Source organism: Dipodomys spectabilis, unplaced genomic scaffold (genome assembly GCF_019054845.1).
Source record: "Dipodomys spectabilis isolate Male_0828 unplaced genomic scaffold, ASM1905484v1 ptg000162l, whole genome shotgun sequence".
In the NCBI taxonomy this organism is placed as follows: Eukaryota; Metazoa; Chordata; class Mammalia; order Rodentia; family Heteromyidae; genus Dipodomys; species Dipodomys spectabilis.
In genome coordinates, this window is record NW_024870839.1 from 808,546 (window position 1) to 826,181 (window position 17,636).

A 17,636-nucleotide genomic window follows, 5' to 3' on the forward strand; every position below is an offset into this window, starting at 1 on the left:
GTATCTGTCAGATGCTGGTGCCTCACACCTATAATCCTAGCTACTCAGGAGGCTGAGATCTGAGAATCATGGTTCCAAGCCAGCCCAGGTGGGAAAGTCCATGAGACTCTTTTATTTCAAGAAGAAGAAAGAAGGAGGAGGAGGAGGAGGAGGAGGGGGGGGGGGGAGGAGGAGGAGGAGGAGGAGGAGGAGGAGGAGGAGAAGGAAGAGGAAGAGGAGGAAGAGGAGGAAGAGGAGGAAGAGGAAGAGGAAGAGGAAGAGGAAGAGGAAGAAGAAGAAGAAGAAGAAGAAGAAGAAGAAGAAGAGCTGTGGTTCAAGTGGGAGAGTGCCAGCCCATCCGATAATAGCTAAAGTGTAAGACGTAGCAACCTCACATGATGTAACGGGGAACAAAGATTTTGTGAGTGTCAGGACGGCACTCTAGACCTAAATGACAATGTGCAAACTCACTGAATAGCCTATTTCACATAAATAGTTGTGTCTGACAAGTGTTGGGAGAAATATTTTGAGGAAACTCCTAAATAATCATAAATATATAATATGGTTAATTATAATGGGTGTTATTTATTTTATTTCATTAAGAATATCAGTATGAGTATGAAGAGCAAAATATGTCTAGAAGACAACTTGTACTGTATACATTCAGTAATGGCAAAGAGAATCTGGGAAGATATTCTACAGAAAGCAGTATTTGATCATTGCTTTCCTCATATCTTCGTTCTTTTTTATTTTTATCTTTAGTTGTACACAGAAGTTGCCATTCAACAAAGCAATGTATGAATACAATGAATCTCGATCAGTGTCACGGCTTTCATCAGTCTCCGCCCCCATCTTTCTTTGATATTTGGATTTCTACAATAACTAGACAGTACTGAAATGTGTTAAAAATTCACACTGGATCACATAATTTCTTCTATTTTCCCAAAATACTATAGTCTAGCTAAATCATTCTTCCTCATTTCCTCCCCCCCCCAAATCTACAGAAAAACGTGTAAATATGCTATTGGCCAAAAGCCAATAGCATATTTTAAGTAGTAGGTTAGCAGTACCCAGCCAGGTGAATAAATACATTTTGTCACAAAGAGCTACCAACAACACTATTTGGATTAGTATGGCAAAACCAGAAATAAACTCCAGCAGAAAATCCATGTGTTTAATCCATACAAAGACCCTCAGAAGACATCCCATTTAAAAAAGGCAGTAGTAAAATGCGTGTATGAGTGCATGCATATAGAGAATTTCTGGGGCTAGAATGTATTTTGTAAGTACAAGATGAGATTCAGCTTTTCTAAAGGTACTTTATCCTTAAATCTTTCATCTCTAAAGAGTGCCAAACTTCCCAGTGATTTATGAATTAAGTGATCCTTGAGCTATAGAACATCCCCTGCCCAAATGCCAAGTCAGTGATGACACCAATGTCTGCCAAAGTAGCAACTGGATTAATACATGCATGAGTCCATAAAATATGCATCCATATACAATTCCTTTCCTGCAGCAAGCCTGATTACTGTTACAGATGTAGGAAAAAACCTAAGACATTGTGTTACACTATTTATAGCACCACTAAAATGTCTCAAAAATGTTTCCAAAGACCTTTAGCATAATATATGATAATTACTACATTCGTGTGATTCTAGCCCCATGTACCAAATACTATTTTCATCAGGGTCATTCACAATTAAAGACTGATGACATCATGGTGCATTTAGAAGACACGCTGGTACTGGTAAAGCTCCCTGTCCTCCTCATATTAAATCCCCCCCTTTGCTAGAGGAAATTCATAGCCCTACTGTGACAAGCCACCAGCATATATGGCTTTCCCTGTCCTAAGGTTTTTTTCTAGTCTTCTTTCATTTATTTGATTTCCTTCAATTAAAAAAAAAAAAGAAACATGAAACAATTTTTTAAATGACCCATGTGTGCTGGGCGTCAGTTGCTCATGCCTGTAATCTTAGCTACTCAGGAGGCTAAGATCTGAGTATTGCAGTTCAAAGCCAGCCTGGGCAGGAAAGTCCATGAGAGTCTTATCTCTAATAAACCACTAGAAAACTGGAAGTGGCGCTGTGGCTCAAGCAGTAGAGTGCTCGCCTTGAGCTGAAGAACGCAGGAACAGTGCCCAAGCCCAGAGTTCAAGCCCCACGACCGACAAAAAAAAAAGAAAAGAAAAGACCCATACATTACAATCACCATCACCCAATTAGGGAAAAGAATAATATAAACAGGTAAATAAAATTGCCATTCAAAAATGAGCATCAGATAAGGTCCTCTATTATCAGTTACTCTGTCAAGTTCAAATCTTGCATGACTCTAAGAAGTTGAGCATCAAACCACTGTGGAAGTGTATCCAGGGCACCAAAATGGGTAATTTTGCACATCATACCTTGAATGAATGAGTAAAGACTCTGCTCTGAGCATGCATAACCAAGAGAGCTGCAAAAGAAAGGGGTGGGCAGCTGTAGTGTAACAATTGACTTCTCTAAGTCTCCAGCTTGACCTCTTCTTAAGCTGTGTTTAAGATTTTCTTGACCATATGAAATTTATATAACATATTCTGGTTTTAGAAGCTAAGTTGAGATCTTAGAGAAAGACCCCTAATTTTCTTTAAAATCTAATGGAATGCCACAGAAAAAAAAAAACTAGAACTTCTTTCACATTGTGGAACCATGAGCAAAGAAGTAACTTTTTTATCAAAATCTAATATGCACATGTATACATCTGTCATTAAATGACTTATTCTTGTACTATTTCATGAGGTCTTTAAAATTTTATTTTGCCAGTCTCAGAGATTTAACTCTGGGTCTGGGCACTATCCCTAGGCTTCTTTTTGCTCAAGGCTAACACTCTACTACTGGTGCCACATTGCAACTTCTGGCTTTTTCCGAGTAGTTTATTGGAGATAATGACCAGATAAGATGATGTTAAGCAAAATGAACCCAAGATAGGGACACAAGTGGTTTTTTTCTTTCTTGCTATTGTTTCTAACATATTTATAATGTACCATGTGATTTTTTTGTTTATTTGTATGTTCCTCCCCCATGGTATAACCAATGTTTTCACTGTATTTGATGCCAGTGCCCTACATCTTGTATATGCACTTCTCTAATATGGGAAGGGGAAGGGAAAAAACAAAATGCTTAAATAGGGTTACATGATGACCCACTGTAACAATGAGATGTACAAGACACTATGTTGAAAAATGAATTTTATAATTTAGGTGGGGGGGGGAGTGTAGTTATGGAGGTTGGAGGGAAGGGATGGTAGGGGAAAACAAAGGAGGAGGTAACAATACTTGATAGGAAATGTACTCATTACCTTACTCATGTAACTGTAATCTCTCTGTACAGTTTTTTTTTTTTACAATAAAAGACGTATTAAAAAAAATCTCAGGGACTTTACCCAGATCGGCTTCAAACAGTGATCCTCACATCTCCGCTTCCTGAGTAGCTAGGATTAAAGGTGTGAGCCACCAGTGCCTGGCTCTATTTTAAGTTTTAATGACTATTCATCACTCAATAAATTGATTTCAAGATCCACAAATTATTTCTGGATATGAGTGAATGAAGCATACTGAGAAAGCTCAATTTTTCCAAGCTGTGATTCGATTTCCACGTAAATCTCTAGGCCAGGGAAGAAGGCTCTTTATTCAAACAGCTCCTGTCCCCAAGAAGTTTATCTGTGACTTCCTCAAGGAAAACTCTTCTATATTCATTTCTATGATCAAGCAATTATAGTGTTTGCTCCACAAAGCAAGATTCTTTGGTCCACCGCAGGAGGGGGTACCCTACACACAACTCCTCCAAAACGGGCTTTGTGTTAAATTGGATGATAAGGAAGAAAACAGTGTGTGATGATTCACTGACAAGGTTCTGCCCTCTGCTTCTGCAATGTCTGTCCAATTGCGATTTAAATCATCAAAACATAGCTGGATCCAGATACATTACTTTTATTTTAGCTAGACCATACGATACGTCTCTGTTAGGTCCAATGAATGTCAGGAAGAATGAAATAGCAAAAAGTTAATGTTCAACTACTGAGCCTGTATACCTGACAAGAAGATGAAAGGAGAGACTAAGTTGTAACAAAAAGAAATCGTTTAAGATTTCACTGTCATAATAATGATGATAACAATCCTTTCATGTAAAATATCTCAATGTTTAAAAGAGAGAATAGGCTCAAAAGAAGACAAAAAAGTATAATGACATGCCAAAAGTTAACTTTAAGAGGCAACACACTCAACAAACCAAACCAAGGGAACAGTTAACACTTAATTTACTTAAAATAACAGGATTTGTTATAGGGTGATCAAACTGATTCTTAATGTTCTTCTTTTTCTGATTCCTTTGCATATCCTTACTTTACAGGTTTTTAAGTAGCCACTAATGAATCATGATGAAAGAAAAGGCTGATTCTTGGCGAATAGTTCATAAATTTTCACATAACCATACCAAACATAACACAGTAGGAAACACATTTTTCTAGGCTGAGGATTGAATGTGCTTTCCACTTCGGAAACAACAGACATCACGGTTTCTGTCCTTCCCAAGACATCATTATTACTTTCATATGATTTATGGCTGAAAAGTATGAAAAATGGTGCAAAATTCCTTTGCCAAATTCCCATATGGCATATAACATAAGCCAAACTGTGAAAATCTCATAAATGTGGGTAGATCAGTTTCATCAAAGAAAGGAGCAAGAGGGTTCCAGAGACTGAACAGGAAACTCGCCAGATAATTTTTTACAGTTCTGTAATTCCAAGGCTGCAGTAATGTACATATAATGCTTGAGTTAAACATGAGGGCAGTAAGCCAGAAATGAGGCAGAGATGATTGAAGACACTATCAATCAAATCGTGTTTATTCTTTGCTAAGTCTACCTTCTCTTTTTCTTCTTGGACAAAAGCTAAAGTGCAGATCATAATGATTTCAAAAATAACAGTATTATCTTCAGAAAGTCCCCTATAAATATTGATGTAACTTCAAGGTCCATGAAATATGACAAATCCAAAAATAACAACTTCTGTAGAGAATCTAGCAATTTATCAGTTTCTCTGTTTATGAAATTTAGCAGCATATAAATCAATTTCAACCAAACTCAGTTAAGCAAGTATCTGCTATTTCACAAATACTTTTACAAGTATTTCTAATATGTTGAATATTCTTGGACACACTTCCTGATCCCAGTTCAAATACTATATCTTGACACAAAATAGATTTTCAAAAAAGCTAATATACACTAAAACAAGAACTGTTACAAAGGTAAAGTATAAGAACTGTAAGCAAGAGTTAAAACCTTGAAGCAAGAGTGCGTCTGCAGAGTAAAAGAAAATGTTGAATCATTTTAAGTGTGCTTGATGCAGAAAATAGAATAAAATGGAAAGAGAAGTTGAGGTCATGGTTTAGAAGTCTGAACGACAGTAGAAGATGCATGTGGGATAATGTTACATGAACACTGGAAATTCAATTGGTGTATTAGAGTAATATAAAAGTTAGGATTTGAGGTATTTTACCTGGTAGGATGGTTTGTAGCAAGAAGTGATAAGCAAGTACCAAGCAGCCTAAGGAAATGAATATGGAAGCAATCCAGATGAAGAATAAATTCAGAGTGGGTTGAAGGAACAGATCCGTGTTTGTACACTTGCTTAGCCTGGACAAGTCCCTGAGTCAAATCAAGTCCATGACCTCTGATCTTGATGATCTGCTTCTTATCTCAGAACCCAAACAATAGGATCAAGCCAGGCACAGCGGTGTACACCTGTCATCTAAGATACTGAGGAGGGAAAGATACAAGGACTGTGGTTTGAGGCCAGCCAAGGAAAAAATTATCAAGTCCCTATCTCAAAAGGAAGCCAGGTATGATGGTTCACACCTTCTTTTATACAAAGAGGTAGAGGTAAGACAACTGTGATCACAATCTTTTGCAAAAGCAAAAGACACTATCTGAGAAAAACAAAATGGAAAGGACCAGGAACATGGCTCAAATGGTAGGGCACTTGCTTGCCAACTGCAATGCCCTAAGTTCAATTTCCTCAGTACAGAAAGAAAGAAAAGAAAGAAGAGAAAGGAAGGAAGGAAGGAAGGAAGGAAGGAAGGAAGGAAGGAAGGGAGGGAGGGAGGGAGGGAGGGAGGGAGGGAGGGAGGGAGGGAAGGGAAGGAAGGGAAAGAGGGAAGGAAGGATAGAAAGAGAGAGAAGGTGGGAGAGAAAGGAAGGAAGGAAGAGAGAAAGAAAGAAAGAAAGAAAGAAAGAGAGAGAGAGAAAGAGAAAGAGAGAAAGAGAGAAAGGAAGGTGGGAAGGTAGGCAAGCAGGAAGAAAGGAAGAAGTTAGCCAACCAACCATGGATTAAACCTCTGTCTGAAGTCAAATCAAGTGACATTTTGCTATGAGAACAGTTTAAGCACAGAATAATATCCACAAAGTAGTTATAAAGTACAAGCAAGATATCATCCAGCTATGCCATGACATATATAGCATGTCACAGATAGAGAAAAACTTTGTTATGAGGTGAGCAATTAAAAATCATATAATCGAATTAATACAAGAAAAGAATATCCCTGAGCTTTTACCTTCTTGTGATTCTTGTAAACATTTCTGTGTGCAAACCCCTTTCCGCAGAGCTTGCATTTGTAAGGCTTGTCTTCACTGTGTATTACTTTGTGAGCACCCACTTGATCGAGCCTCTTGAAAGATTTATGACAAATTTCACAATTGTAAGGTCGTTTCTCTGTTAAAAAAAAAATGAATGGAGACAGACAAGCTCACATTCCACAAAGATGAAGGATTAAAAGGAAAATATTCTTACCTTAAATTCAAAAATGGTCATATAACAAAAAAAAAACAAATACACAGAAAGAAATAAAACCTACCACCTACTTCATCTGAGTTTGAGTTTGTGTCTATGTGACTGGTCACAAGTGACACTGAGTGAGTTCTTTTGAAGGCCTGTTTTGAAAAGTTCAGGCAGTGTTTCTTTATTTCCAGATGAACAACGTGGTGATAGGGGTGAGTTGAAGTGAGGGTCACAGGCCTGAGTGCTGAGAGGCCTGACAGTGAGGGAGAAGAACTCAGCCACCTCCTGCAGGGTCCACAGGCCTCCTGGAAGCCAGAGTTCCCATTCACAGCAGGAGCTAGACATTTAGACAGTAGGTAAAAGCCATATTTATGTAATATTCATAGGATGTTGACAAGTCCATTTTTTGAATGTTGTACTGATGTTCAAAGCATATCTGAGAGCCAACAATTTTTTGATCTCCAATTTTAATTTGCTTAACACACTTATCTATGGATATCTCCATATAAGAGCTAATTCAAAAGCATTCTGAGTTCAATGATCTCAAATTTCTAGAACCCTCAATTCTAGAAGAAACTCCATAAGGCAAAAATTATTTTCAAAGCTGTTTCTTTTTATGTCTGCTTAAGTAAAATAGACCTATTAACTCAAACTGGCATGAAATAAAATTATGGCATTAAAATATTTTCTGAAAGCAAATTTAAAAATTTAGGCTAAACTGATTAGTGCCATATTTAGGATATTAAAGTATCTAGGGATGGGAAAAAAAGACTATAAATTGTTGAATCTCTACTAAATGTCAAACACTATGGTAGCACAGCACATAAATAAATGAACTTAAACTTCATAATTAATTTTTCAAGGACTGCACTATGAATAAAGAATCTGAGCTTCAAAAAAAGAGCAAAAAAATGAGTGGAAGATTTGTGGTATCTTTTGGTCAAACCACTTTTGATTTGCATAAACAGATCTCAAGAATTAAGTCACTTGTTCAAAACCACATGACCAAGCTAGAACATACAACAATGCTTTTTATTACATGTTCTGAGTTCCTGAAAAGAACAATGCTACTGGAGTGATTTCAAAATGTTTGAAAAAGGATATACTTTACCTGAGTGGGTGATCATATGACGCTTTAGCTGATTAGCTGAAATAAATTTCTTCATACATTCTTGACAATCAAATATCTCATGAATCTGCAAAAAGATTTAGTTAACCTTTAAATTGACTGTTAAAAACCTAATAAATGGCATGGAGCTCATGTAAAAGCGTAAACATATGGACAGTTACTACTGCAGTGCCCAAATTATTTATATCACTCAGCCCTACTTTGTTCACTTGTCACATAAATTGAAAATACAGTAGAGATATGTTACTAGTAAAAACGTCAGTAAAGAAAACCTAACATGTATACTATTCAAGTATGAGAAATAGCTTAGTTACATTGAATTAACTATAGACACTATACAAAAATAACTAGCATATATTAACACTTGTTATGTATAAATTTAGACTTGGAAATATATAATCTTTGGGTATATTATTCCTTTTATAATAGGCAAGCATTTTTTAAGTTTCAAAGAAATGACTGAATTTCTGTACTCATATGGCATGCCTAAACTGAGCTTATAATGAACAATTAAACAGACTTATACTGAGCAAGAGTCTACCAGCAAACCATCTAGAACAATGTGTATTCCCTGCCAAATTCTACCAGACCTTTAAAGAAAAATTATACCAATACTTACTTACTCAAAAGTTTTCTTAAAATTTAAAGAGAAGGCACGCTATCAAATTCATTCCATGAAGTTAATATTACCCTGCTATCTAAACTGGATAAAGACCCAAAAGAAAACTACAGACCAATCTCCTTGATGATCATAGATGCAAAAATTCTCAAAATAGTTGCAAACTGAAGGCAACAATACATTAAAAAGAGCATACCCCAGGATCAAGGTAATTTCATTCTAGGGATGTAAGAACAGCTCAGACATACAAAAATAAACAAATGTAATATACCACATAAACTTATAACCATTGCTACTCAAGATGCTGAGAACTACAAGATTGAAGTTTGAAGACAGCCTTGAGCAAAAACATGTGCAAGACTCTACCTCCAATTAACCAGCAAAAAGCGGGAGGCATTGTTCAAGTGATAGAGCAGTAGCCCTGAGCAATCAAGCTGAGTTAGCACAAGGCCCTAAGTTCAAGTCATGAACCCACTTAAAAAAAGAAAACAAAAACAGCAACGATAGTAACTAAAAACTATCTCATTTCCTTTTCTTGGAGTTAATTTTTATGTTTTATTATTGTAGAAATACTGTACAGACGAGTTAAAGTTACATGAGTAAGGTAATGAGTACATTTCCTATCAAGCATTTTTACCTCCTCCTTGGATTTTCCCCTACCATCCCTTCCTTCCCCACCTCCCCAACTCCTCCCTCCCTGCCCCAACTTGTAAACTTCCTTTTCTTTACAACATAGTGTTTTGTACATCTCATTGTTACAATGGGTCAACCTGTATCCTTATTCTTGGGAGTTAATTTTATAAAATTCTATTTTATTCGATTATATGCACAGAGCTTTTGAGCCTTTGTCATCTGCTCCTACGAATATCCTTCTTTGGCATCAATGTGTGGATGTCTAAAGACCTATGTAATTAATCATTTCCTAGTGTTTATATATTAATCATTCAGTATGTTACTTACAGATTTATAGGCACATTATAGCTATAACAAATGAGGGAAATTGTGCAACTTATGTTTCTTTGGATCTGACTTACTTCATTTTATATGATTTTACCAAGTCTTTCCAATTCTTTATGAATGCTACAATATCATTCTTTCTGATGAATAAGTAGAATTCCATTATGTATATATATTACATTTGCTTTATCGAATCGTCCTTTGAGGGACATCTGGCTTGATTCCATATCTTGGCTACAGTAAACAATGTTGTAATGAACTAAAGCTGATGGCTTTAGTGTGGCCTGGTTTGTGGTCCATTGGATAAATGCTCAGGAGTGAGACTGCTGGGTCATAGAAAAGCTCTATGTTTTGTCTTTTGAGAAATATCCATACTGCTTTCGAGAGTGGTTGAACCAGCTTACATTCTCACTAACAGTTTTGGCTGCATCCCAGCCTGCATTTTTAACTGGGGTGAGATGGAGTCTCAATGTTGTTTTGATTTGCATTTGATATCCCAGGTATGTTGAACATTTCTTCATGTGTTGGCCATTTTTACTTCTTCCTTCCTCTAAGACGTCTCTCTTTAAGTCTTTAGCCCAGTAGGTTGTTGAGGTGTTTGTGTTTTTGTTTTAGTTGCTGTTGTTGCTGTTTTTGTTTTCTTTTCCTTTGTCTTGTTTCTTAGTTTGTATTTGGAAGGTAAGGAATGGCATAGAAAACGTAGAACAAAGGGTGAACAAATACATACATCAGTAGGACTCATTAGATACTACGTGGAAAATAAACTTTACGTCTTGTGGGTAGGGAAAGGAGGAAAAACCTGGGAGAGAGGGAGGGAAGGAGAGACATGGTTCAAAAGATTATGCTCATGTAACTGTAACCCCTCTATATATTAGAGCTACAATAACAATAAAAATAAATAAGTAAAAATGGAAGAAAGAAATAAGAACATAATAAACCCCACATAATAAACACCACCAAAAGGGAGGAAGGAGATAGGGAAGCAGGAAAAGAATAGTTGGCCCAGGGATTAGCATTCTATAAGGACATCCTATAAAGGAACGGCAATAACTATACTAATACTTGAATGGGCCTGACATGGGCAAAGCCTCTATCAAAAACAACACAAATATCCAGGTGCTGGTGGCTCACACCTCTAATCCTAGCTACTCAGGAGGCTGAGATCTGAGAATCACCGTTCAAAGCCAGCCCAGGTAGGAAAGTCCGTGAGACTCTTACCAGAAAATCAGAAGTGGATCTGTGGCTCAAAGTGATAGACTGCTAGCCTTGAGCAAAAAGAGCTATGCCCTGAATTCAAGCCCCATAACTGACAAAACACACACACACACACACACACACACACACTCACACACACACACACACACACACACACACACACACGTACGTTCAGGGGGTATTTAATGATCTCACTCAATCAAATAAAATCACCACTTAGAAATTGGAAGTTTCGCGGCTTGCTGACACGAGAAAGGCTGGCCCAGTGCTTATTCTATTATTTCTCTCACAGGTCAGAATCACTGAGCCTGCAGGAGACCACCTCACACACACCACACAATGATTTACTACCTCATAAACTACAAGATAAACCATACACATGGCTGGATTTACTACTACATGAAATGAGTTTTATGTTCTGTCAAATTAAACTGCAATATGTATATCCTACAAAATTAAGAAAAGTGGGGAGGAGCGGGTTGGGAAGGATGGGTGAAAATGTTGAAAGGGGTGACACTGATCAAGATGCATTTATTCATAAATTGTTTAGTTGTGGCAACTACTTCGTACAACTACTTAATGATAATAAAAATAATTTAATTGCAATATATCTATACACATAAAGAGGTAAAATTGAACAAAATGAAACAAAAATAAAATGGCAATGAAAGTAAAATCTTACTTTCGTTAATACCATCTTTCCTTTCCTTGGTTATTAGCTCACTAGAGAAGCATTTTCATGTACATAGATATTTTTTTAAAATGTGTGACATTAAGAAATACTTTAGACCTTGTGGTAATATAAAAAAATCCAAATTCTATTTTAATTCTTTGTGTACATAGATTTTATTTTGAATTTTGTATAACTAGTTGTTAATGTGATTAAACTTAATATTTTTCATATGGACTATTCATGTCAAAACAGTAACAGTAATTTTTATACTTATTATAAAATATTAAACTGATTTTCTTCTAATAGAATCACTTTCTACTAACAATTCTTGGGCAAGTTATTTTTAGGCTTTCAAAATAGTATATGCTTAGTTGTTATGTCAGACTCACCTATAATAAGCATTTACTTTCAGAGCCAAAGGCCATTTCCAGAACACAAGAAATACATGAAAGTAGATATTTTTTGTTGATTTGTATTTCCCGAGCAAAAATGTCAACTCAAAGAGCCTGACTCCAAAGCGAGTGAAAGATTCAGCTAAACATGATACCTTGTATTGGAGGTCTATCTGAACTACCTTTAAATCACACACAACTGAATATATCCTTTCTCTTTCTTTCTTCTTTTTTCTGTCTGTCTGTCTGTCTGTCTGGCTGGCTGGCTGTCTATCATGGGGCTTTAACGCAGGGCCTTGGTGCTGTCCCTGAGATTTTTTGTTTAAGGATAGTGCTCTCCCACTTTGAACCACAGTGTCACTTCTAGTTTTTGAGTGGTTAATTGGAGGAAAGAGTCTCATGGGCACTTTTCTGCACAGGCTGGCTTTGAACTGCGATCTTCAGACCTCAGACTCCTGAGTGAGCCACTGGCTTCTGGCGGATATATCATTCTACAGTTTACATTTCTGCATGTTAATTTTATATTTCTATTCATTTTATGTTTATATGATAGGATTTATTGTTTAACGGAAAGCGCTGTCTTCATACAAAAATCAATGGGTAGTTACAGGCAGGCATTAGAAAGTCATCACCCCCATACTCACCTTCTTGTGCTCCTGCAGGCGGGAGGCTGTGGAACACTTTTTATTGCACACTGGGCATATGAGTTTTTTCTTAGGATCTCCTAAGATAGAAATGAAACAAATGATACATACATATGATCTGTGATTTCTTTTGGACAGCAGAGAATTCTACACTGCTCAATGTATAGACAATTATTCACTAAACTCAGAAAGATAAAAAGCTGTCTTTGAAACCCTTTTTACAGAGATCTTCCATTTGACACATTCCTTTGTACAAACAAAATAAGCTTGCTAGTATTCTGTATAATAACAGAGCATTAAGAAAGAAAAGCAAAGAGCCAGGCATTGTGGCACAAAGATATAATCCCAGCTACTCAGGATGTATAGATCAGCAGGAATATGTTTTGAGTCCAGCCTGAGCAAAAAGTTAGTGAGACAAGTTAGGCATGGTGGTATGTGCCTGTAAGCCCAGCCGAACAGGCTTTGTCCCTTTAAGCAATTATACACTATCTATGTGAAACTGCTTCCTTCGCTTTTCCTAATAGGGAATATTTTCTCCCCAAACATCCGAGTTCACAGAAAAAAAATTAAATAAATAAAAAGAGGCCACAAATGAAGAACTGAAATCATGTCCCAACCTTGACGAAAGGTGTTCATTATAACCCATGGCTAAGATTCAGCAAGATTTCAAAATCTTTTATCATGAGCTACGACAAAGGACCAAAAATAAATTTCTATGTATAAATTATTTCCTACAAAATCACCATGAATTTTCAGAATCTATTATATTCTAATATCCAAGGCCAATTACAAGAAGCCTCACAAAGTACATAGAGCATACAGCATGAAAACCACATGCCCAGAAAGAACACAAATGCTGCCAGAGCCGCTGTGTGCATCTGGATTTTTACTTAGTTCAGCAAAGCTGACTTTAAAACTAACATGAAAGTTTTGTTACAATACATTGCAGACATAAATGGAGAAAATTAAGAACAGCATTTTAACCAGAACATCATTTTGTTCAAAAAAAAATGTAGGCAAGTCTATCCAAAAAAATATGCTTGCCTCTGCACTCATAGAAACGGCCTCAGTATACTTTAAATCTGAAGAATGCGTTTTTGCGCATCGCTACCATATGTTCGTCAAAGGAAAAGACAGAAAAGAACAATGTAAAGTTTGAGCAATGGGAACAAAGCTAAGGTTTATTTCATATAGCTCTGCCTTCCACCACCCAGAACTCTGGTGCAGAGCTCAAACTTGAGCTGAGGCCAGCGGGCATGGTCAATGAGTGTCTATAGTCTTATGATTATTAAGCTTGATTTTTTTTTGTAGATGATGAACAAACCCAGGGTTCATACACTGGGTACCAATTAATCTGCTCTTCTGGCCCTGAGAATAACAAGAAGGAGAAAAGAAGCAGACCTTTTTCCTTATTCTGAGGAGAATTTCTTCCTTTCCAGAAAGAAGCAAAGGGGAAAATTCAACACATGGGTTATACACATAGTCAGGACATACACAAAGCAAGTGAAACTTCAAACGCTTCAACTTCTTCAAGGTGCATACACAAGGTCAAAGGTGGGCAACACTGTCCACAAAGAAAGGTGCTCTTTACCTGACTTAGGTAACTGAAACCCCTCTGTACATCACCTTTATAATTAACAATAAACAATGTTCAACAGGATGCAACAAATCCATTTCAAACCAACTCCATTTACTAATTTGTCTTCAAAGTACTGGGATGATGAACTAAGTGACAATCCAGTTTAATTCTGGTTTGGTTGTTTAGCTCAACTATTAGAAGGAATTTCAACAAGAACCTGCTGTATTAAATGCACATGTCAATTTGGATTAATTAAAATAATGTTCAATTCCGTGGTCAAAATGTAGTGAGGAATTTTCCCTATTATTGTAGACATGTACACATTAAAGGATATCAATTTTCCAATAACAATATTAAGGCAGAAGTGGCTCCCTTAATCGTTTTAAGATACATCTATAATATTCAAGTTCAACAATTTATGAACAAAATTTCACATTTTAACATGAAAACTGTTAAAACACACACACATCAATTCTTTGTGGATGTGGACACTAAACACAACTCATGAATTGTTTGGTGTCCAGTTAAGATTAATTCAGAAATGGAAAAACAGCACATGCTGCTGAAATCAACTTGAAAAATATCATTCAGTATAAGAAAAAAAAAAAAAAACAAAGAAAAAAACACTTCCACATCTGGGTGAAACACAATGGAAAAAGCCTGTGCTCTTCTCAGGAGTGTGAATGAAAAGCAGATTATAGTTTTAAACCATGTTCCCACGACATACCAGCATGGACGTTTTCCTGGTGTCTTTTTAGGGCATCTTTGCTCTTCAGTCTCTTTCCACAGCTGTCTGCTTTGCATACGAACCTGGCACTTCCCTGGCAAGTCTTTTGGTGCTGCTCAAAACTACAAGGCAAGCAGCAGGAGGGGCAGGAAGAAGAGATGGTAGAGATGTATGTGGATAATGGGAACAGGACTGCAGGCTCTGTCCTACATGCACCCCAGGACTACATCCTCTACCAGAGTTCCAGGCCAACCTCATGCATTTTAACATAGGTGAAGACAATGTATTCCATGTAATCAGTCACATGCAAAATATAAAAAAAGACCCAAGATTATTTAACGGTCATTTTAAAACTTGGACACAAAACCTCAGCGCTGAACTGAAGGAAGAATTGCAAACAGAACACTGAAAACTTCGTGAAGAATCCTTTGGGCTGCTTTTCGATGCGCAGTGAAGAGCACTGAGAGGAAATGAGGGAAAAGACAGAAACAAAATCCAGAACTCTAAGACAAAACACATGAGAACACACCAACTCTAAGTAAAGTCATGTCCATAACCCTCTTCACTCTGTCTTCTATCTTTGGAAATTTTTAAGGGGAACTCATTTATCCGCAAGGATATTTAGTCCAGCAAGGATATTTTCTCAAATATATAATACTACATGCAGCAAAACTAGACTGAGGTTGTAAAGTCGCTTTACAAAACATACACAGCCCTTGTGAGGCTTCTTTCTTTAAAAAGGAAACATTTAAAAAAAACTGTACTGGGCACCGGTGGCTCACAACTGTAATCCTAGCTTCTCAGAATGCTGAGACCTGGAGGATGGAGATTAGAAACCTGAGAGAAGTCTCAGTGATTGCATCTGCACTTAACCAATAAAGCCAGGCTGGAGACATGACTCAAGTGGTAGAGCACTAGCTGTGAGCAAGAATGTGGAGGAAAAGTGAGGCCCTGAGTTTAAACTCCGATGCTGCCAATAATAAAAAGTAAAATAACAATAACAAAGAAACTATAATGGGATTTCTAAATGTCTCATCTCCTAATATTATAAAAGTTTGATTTTTTAAGCATTTATAAAGTCTATGCTGGAATTTTTATTTTCAAAACTCATAAGCAAAAGCTGGTACACATAATATACATGGAAATAATCCTAATATGAAACAGCATGTATTAGAATTTTACGTGGATGAAACCAAGGAACATTACGTCTGTGGCAAAGATTTCTTACTCATAATAAGATAACACACATAATCTTAAGAAATACTTAAATGAACAGTTAAAAAAATTTTATGTAAGCCAGGACAATGGCTCACAACTGTAATCCTAGCTACTTAGGAGGCTGAGATCTGAGGATCACAGTTCAAAGCCAGCCGGGCAGGAAAGTTTGTGAGACTCTTGTCTTCAATAAGCCACCAGAAAACTGGAAGTAGCACTGTGGCTCAATTAGTAGAGCACTAGCCTTGAGCTGAAGAGCTGAGAGACAGTGCCCAGGCCCAGAGTGCAAGCCCCATGACAAACCAAAAAAAAAAAAATAGGTTGTTAATCACTGTTACACTAACAAGAGTATGGAAACATGGGTGAAAGCATTTTAATTAATCACACTGTTGTAATTTTACCTGGTCATGTTTACACTACTCCTCCAAAGGTCTATAAAGTAAAACAAGCTCCTCAAAATAGCTATGCATTCCTCCCACCATTTCTTAAACTTTTCTGTAACTGATTCCCAAGTCCATCTCATAGGGACACAACTGAAACTTCGCCTATCACCTCAAAGCACTGCTTGATGCAGAACTCAATTCCAGGAAATTGTTGATTAATTTCAGATTGATTTTTACTGATAAGTTATTACGTTAAGACTAACCAGAATAGTGTTTACCTATGAATTTCAAAATCAGAATTTTCAAGAGTAAGCACACTACAGTTTGAAGAGATGAGCTATACCAATGCAGAATTATCTCTCTCTGACACACACACACACACACACACACACACACACACACACACACACACACACACATACACACACACTAAAAACTATGACTCTAGCCACATGGAACAATCCAAGTTTTAGCTTATAACTTGAAAGATAGGCTTTTAATATACGCACTGTCTTTGCAAAGCTTGCTTGACTGGGAATTTCTTCCCACAGTTCTTGCATTTAACTTCTTTCTCCTCCGTGGCCCTCTGGTGCAGGGTCTGAACATGCTCAGCAAGGATTTCCTCACTGGGGAAACTCAATTTGCACTGGGAACAGGCATGCTCCTCTTCACAGCCCCAGTGATCTGTATATGAAGAAGGAAGCATTCTATAGCACAGATTCACAGCCAGTAGCTGCCTGCTCGGCCCTCACTTTAAAATCACATCGATTGTGTTTAACACTGAAAATGTGTATTAGCTGTCATCTACAAAACAAAGCAGGAAGTGTTTCTAAACAGAAATCTATTTTAAAAATCCTTTCACTAGTGTTTTACAAAGTGAATACAAAATCAATTTCTATGCTTCGCGTGCGCGCGCACGTGCGTGCGTGTGTGTGTGTGTGTGTGTGTGTGTGTGTGTGTGTGTGTGTGTGTGCATGCACACACTCGTGTACCCTCAAACAGAGCCTGGGTACTATCTCTGAGCTTTTTTTTGCTCAAAGCTAGTGTTCTACCATGTGAGCCACATTCCAGCTTTTTGGTGGTTAACTGGCGATAAAGAGTCTACAGACTTCCCTGCCCAGACTAGTTTTAAACTCAATCCTTAGATTTCATCTTCCTGAGTAAATAGTATTACAGGTGAGGGTCACTGGCACCTGGACAATTTCCATTTTTAATTAACCCTTCTACACTTTCTTTGTTTCTTCTGTTGGGGTTTTTGTTTCTTTGCTTTCATAAATGGGTCTAAGAATTCTAAAATGGTGCCACTGGTTCACTTT

At 37.1% G+C, this 17,636-nt stretch overlaps 1 protein-coding gene across 2 annotated transcripts in view; it reads right to left on the reverse strand.

The window, feature by feature from the left end:
• The window catches only part of Prdm5 (PR/SET domain 5), a 131,576-nt gene that overhangs the window by 54,335 nt on the left and 59,605 nt on the right, over positions 1-17,636 (reverse strand). The window contains exons 5-10 of one of the 2 annotated variants that reach the window (XM_042692982.1): positions 16,830-17,004; positions 15,090-15,182; positions 14,723-14,844; positions 12,417-12,496; positions 7,899-7,983; positions 6,564-6,721 (exon numbers count right to left, since the gene is read on the reverse strand). In XM_042692982.1, the coding sequence (XP_042548916.1) occupies positions 6,564-6,721; positions 7,899-7,983; positions 12,417-12,496; positions 14,723-14,844; positions 15,090-15,182; positions 16,830-17,004 (713 nt within the window). The remainder of the gene's footprint in view (positions 1-6,563; positions 6,722-7,898; positions 7,984-12,416; positions 12,497-14,722; positions 14,845-15,089; positions 15,183-16,829; positions 17,005-17,636) is intronic. The other variant, XM_042692983.1, reaches the window with a different exon arrangement.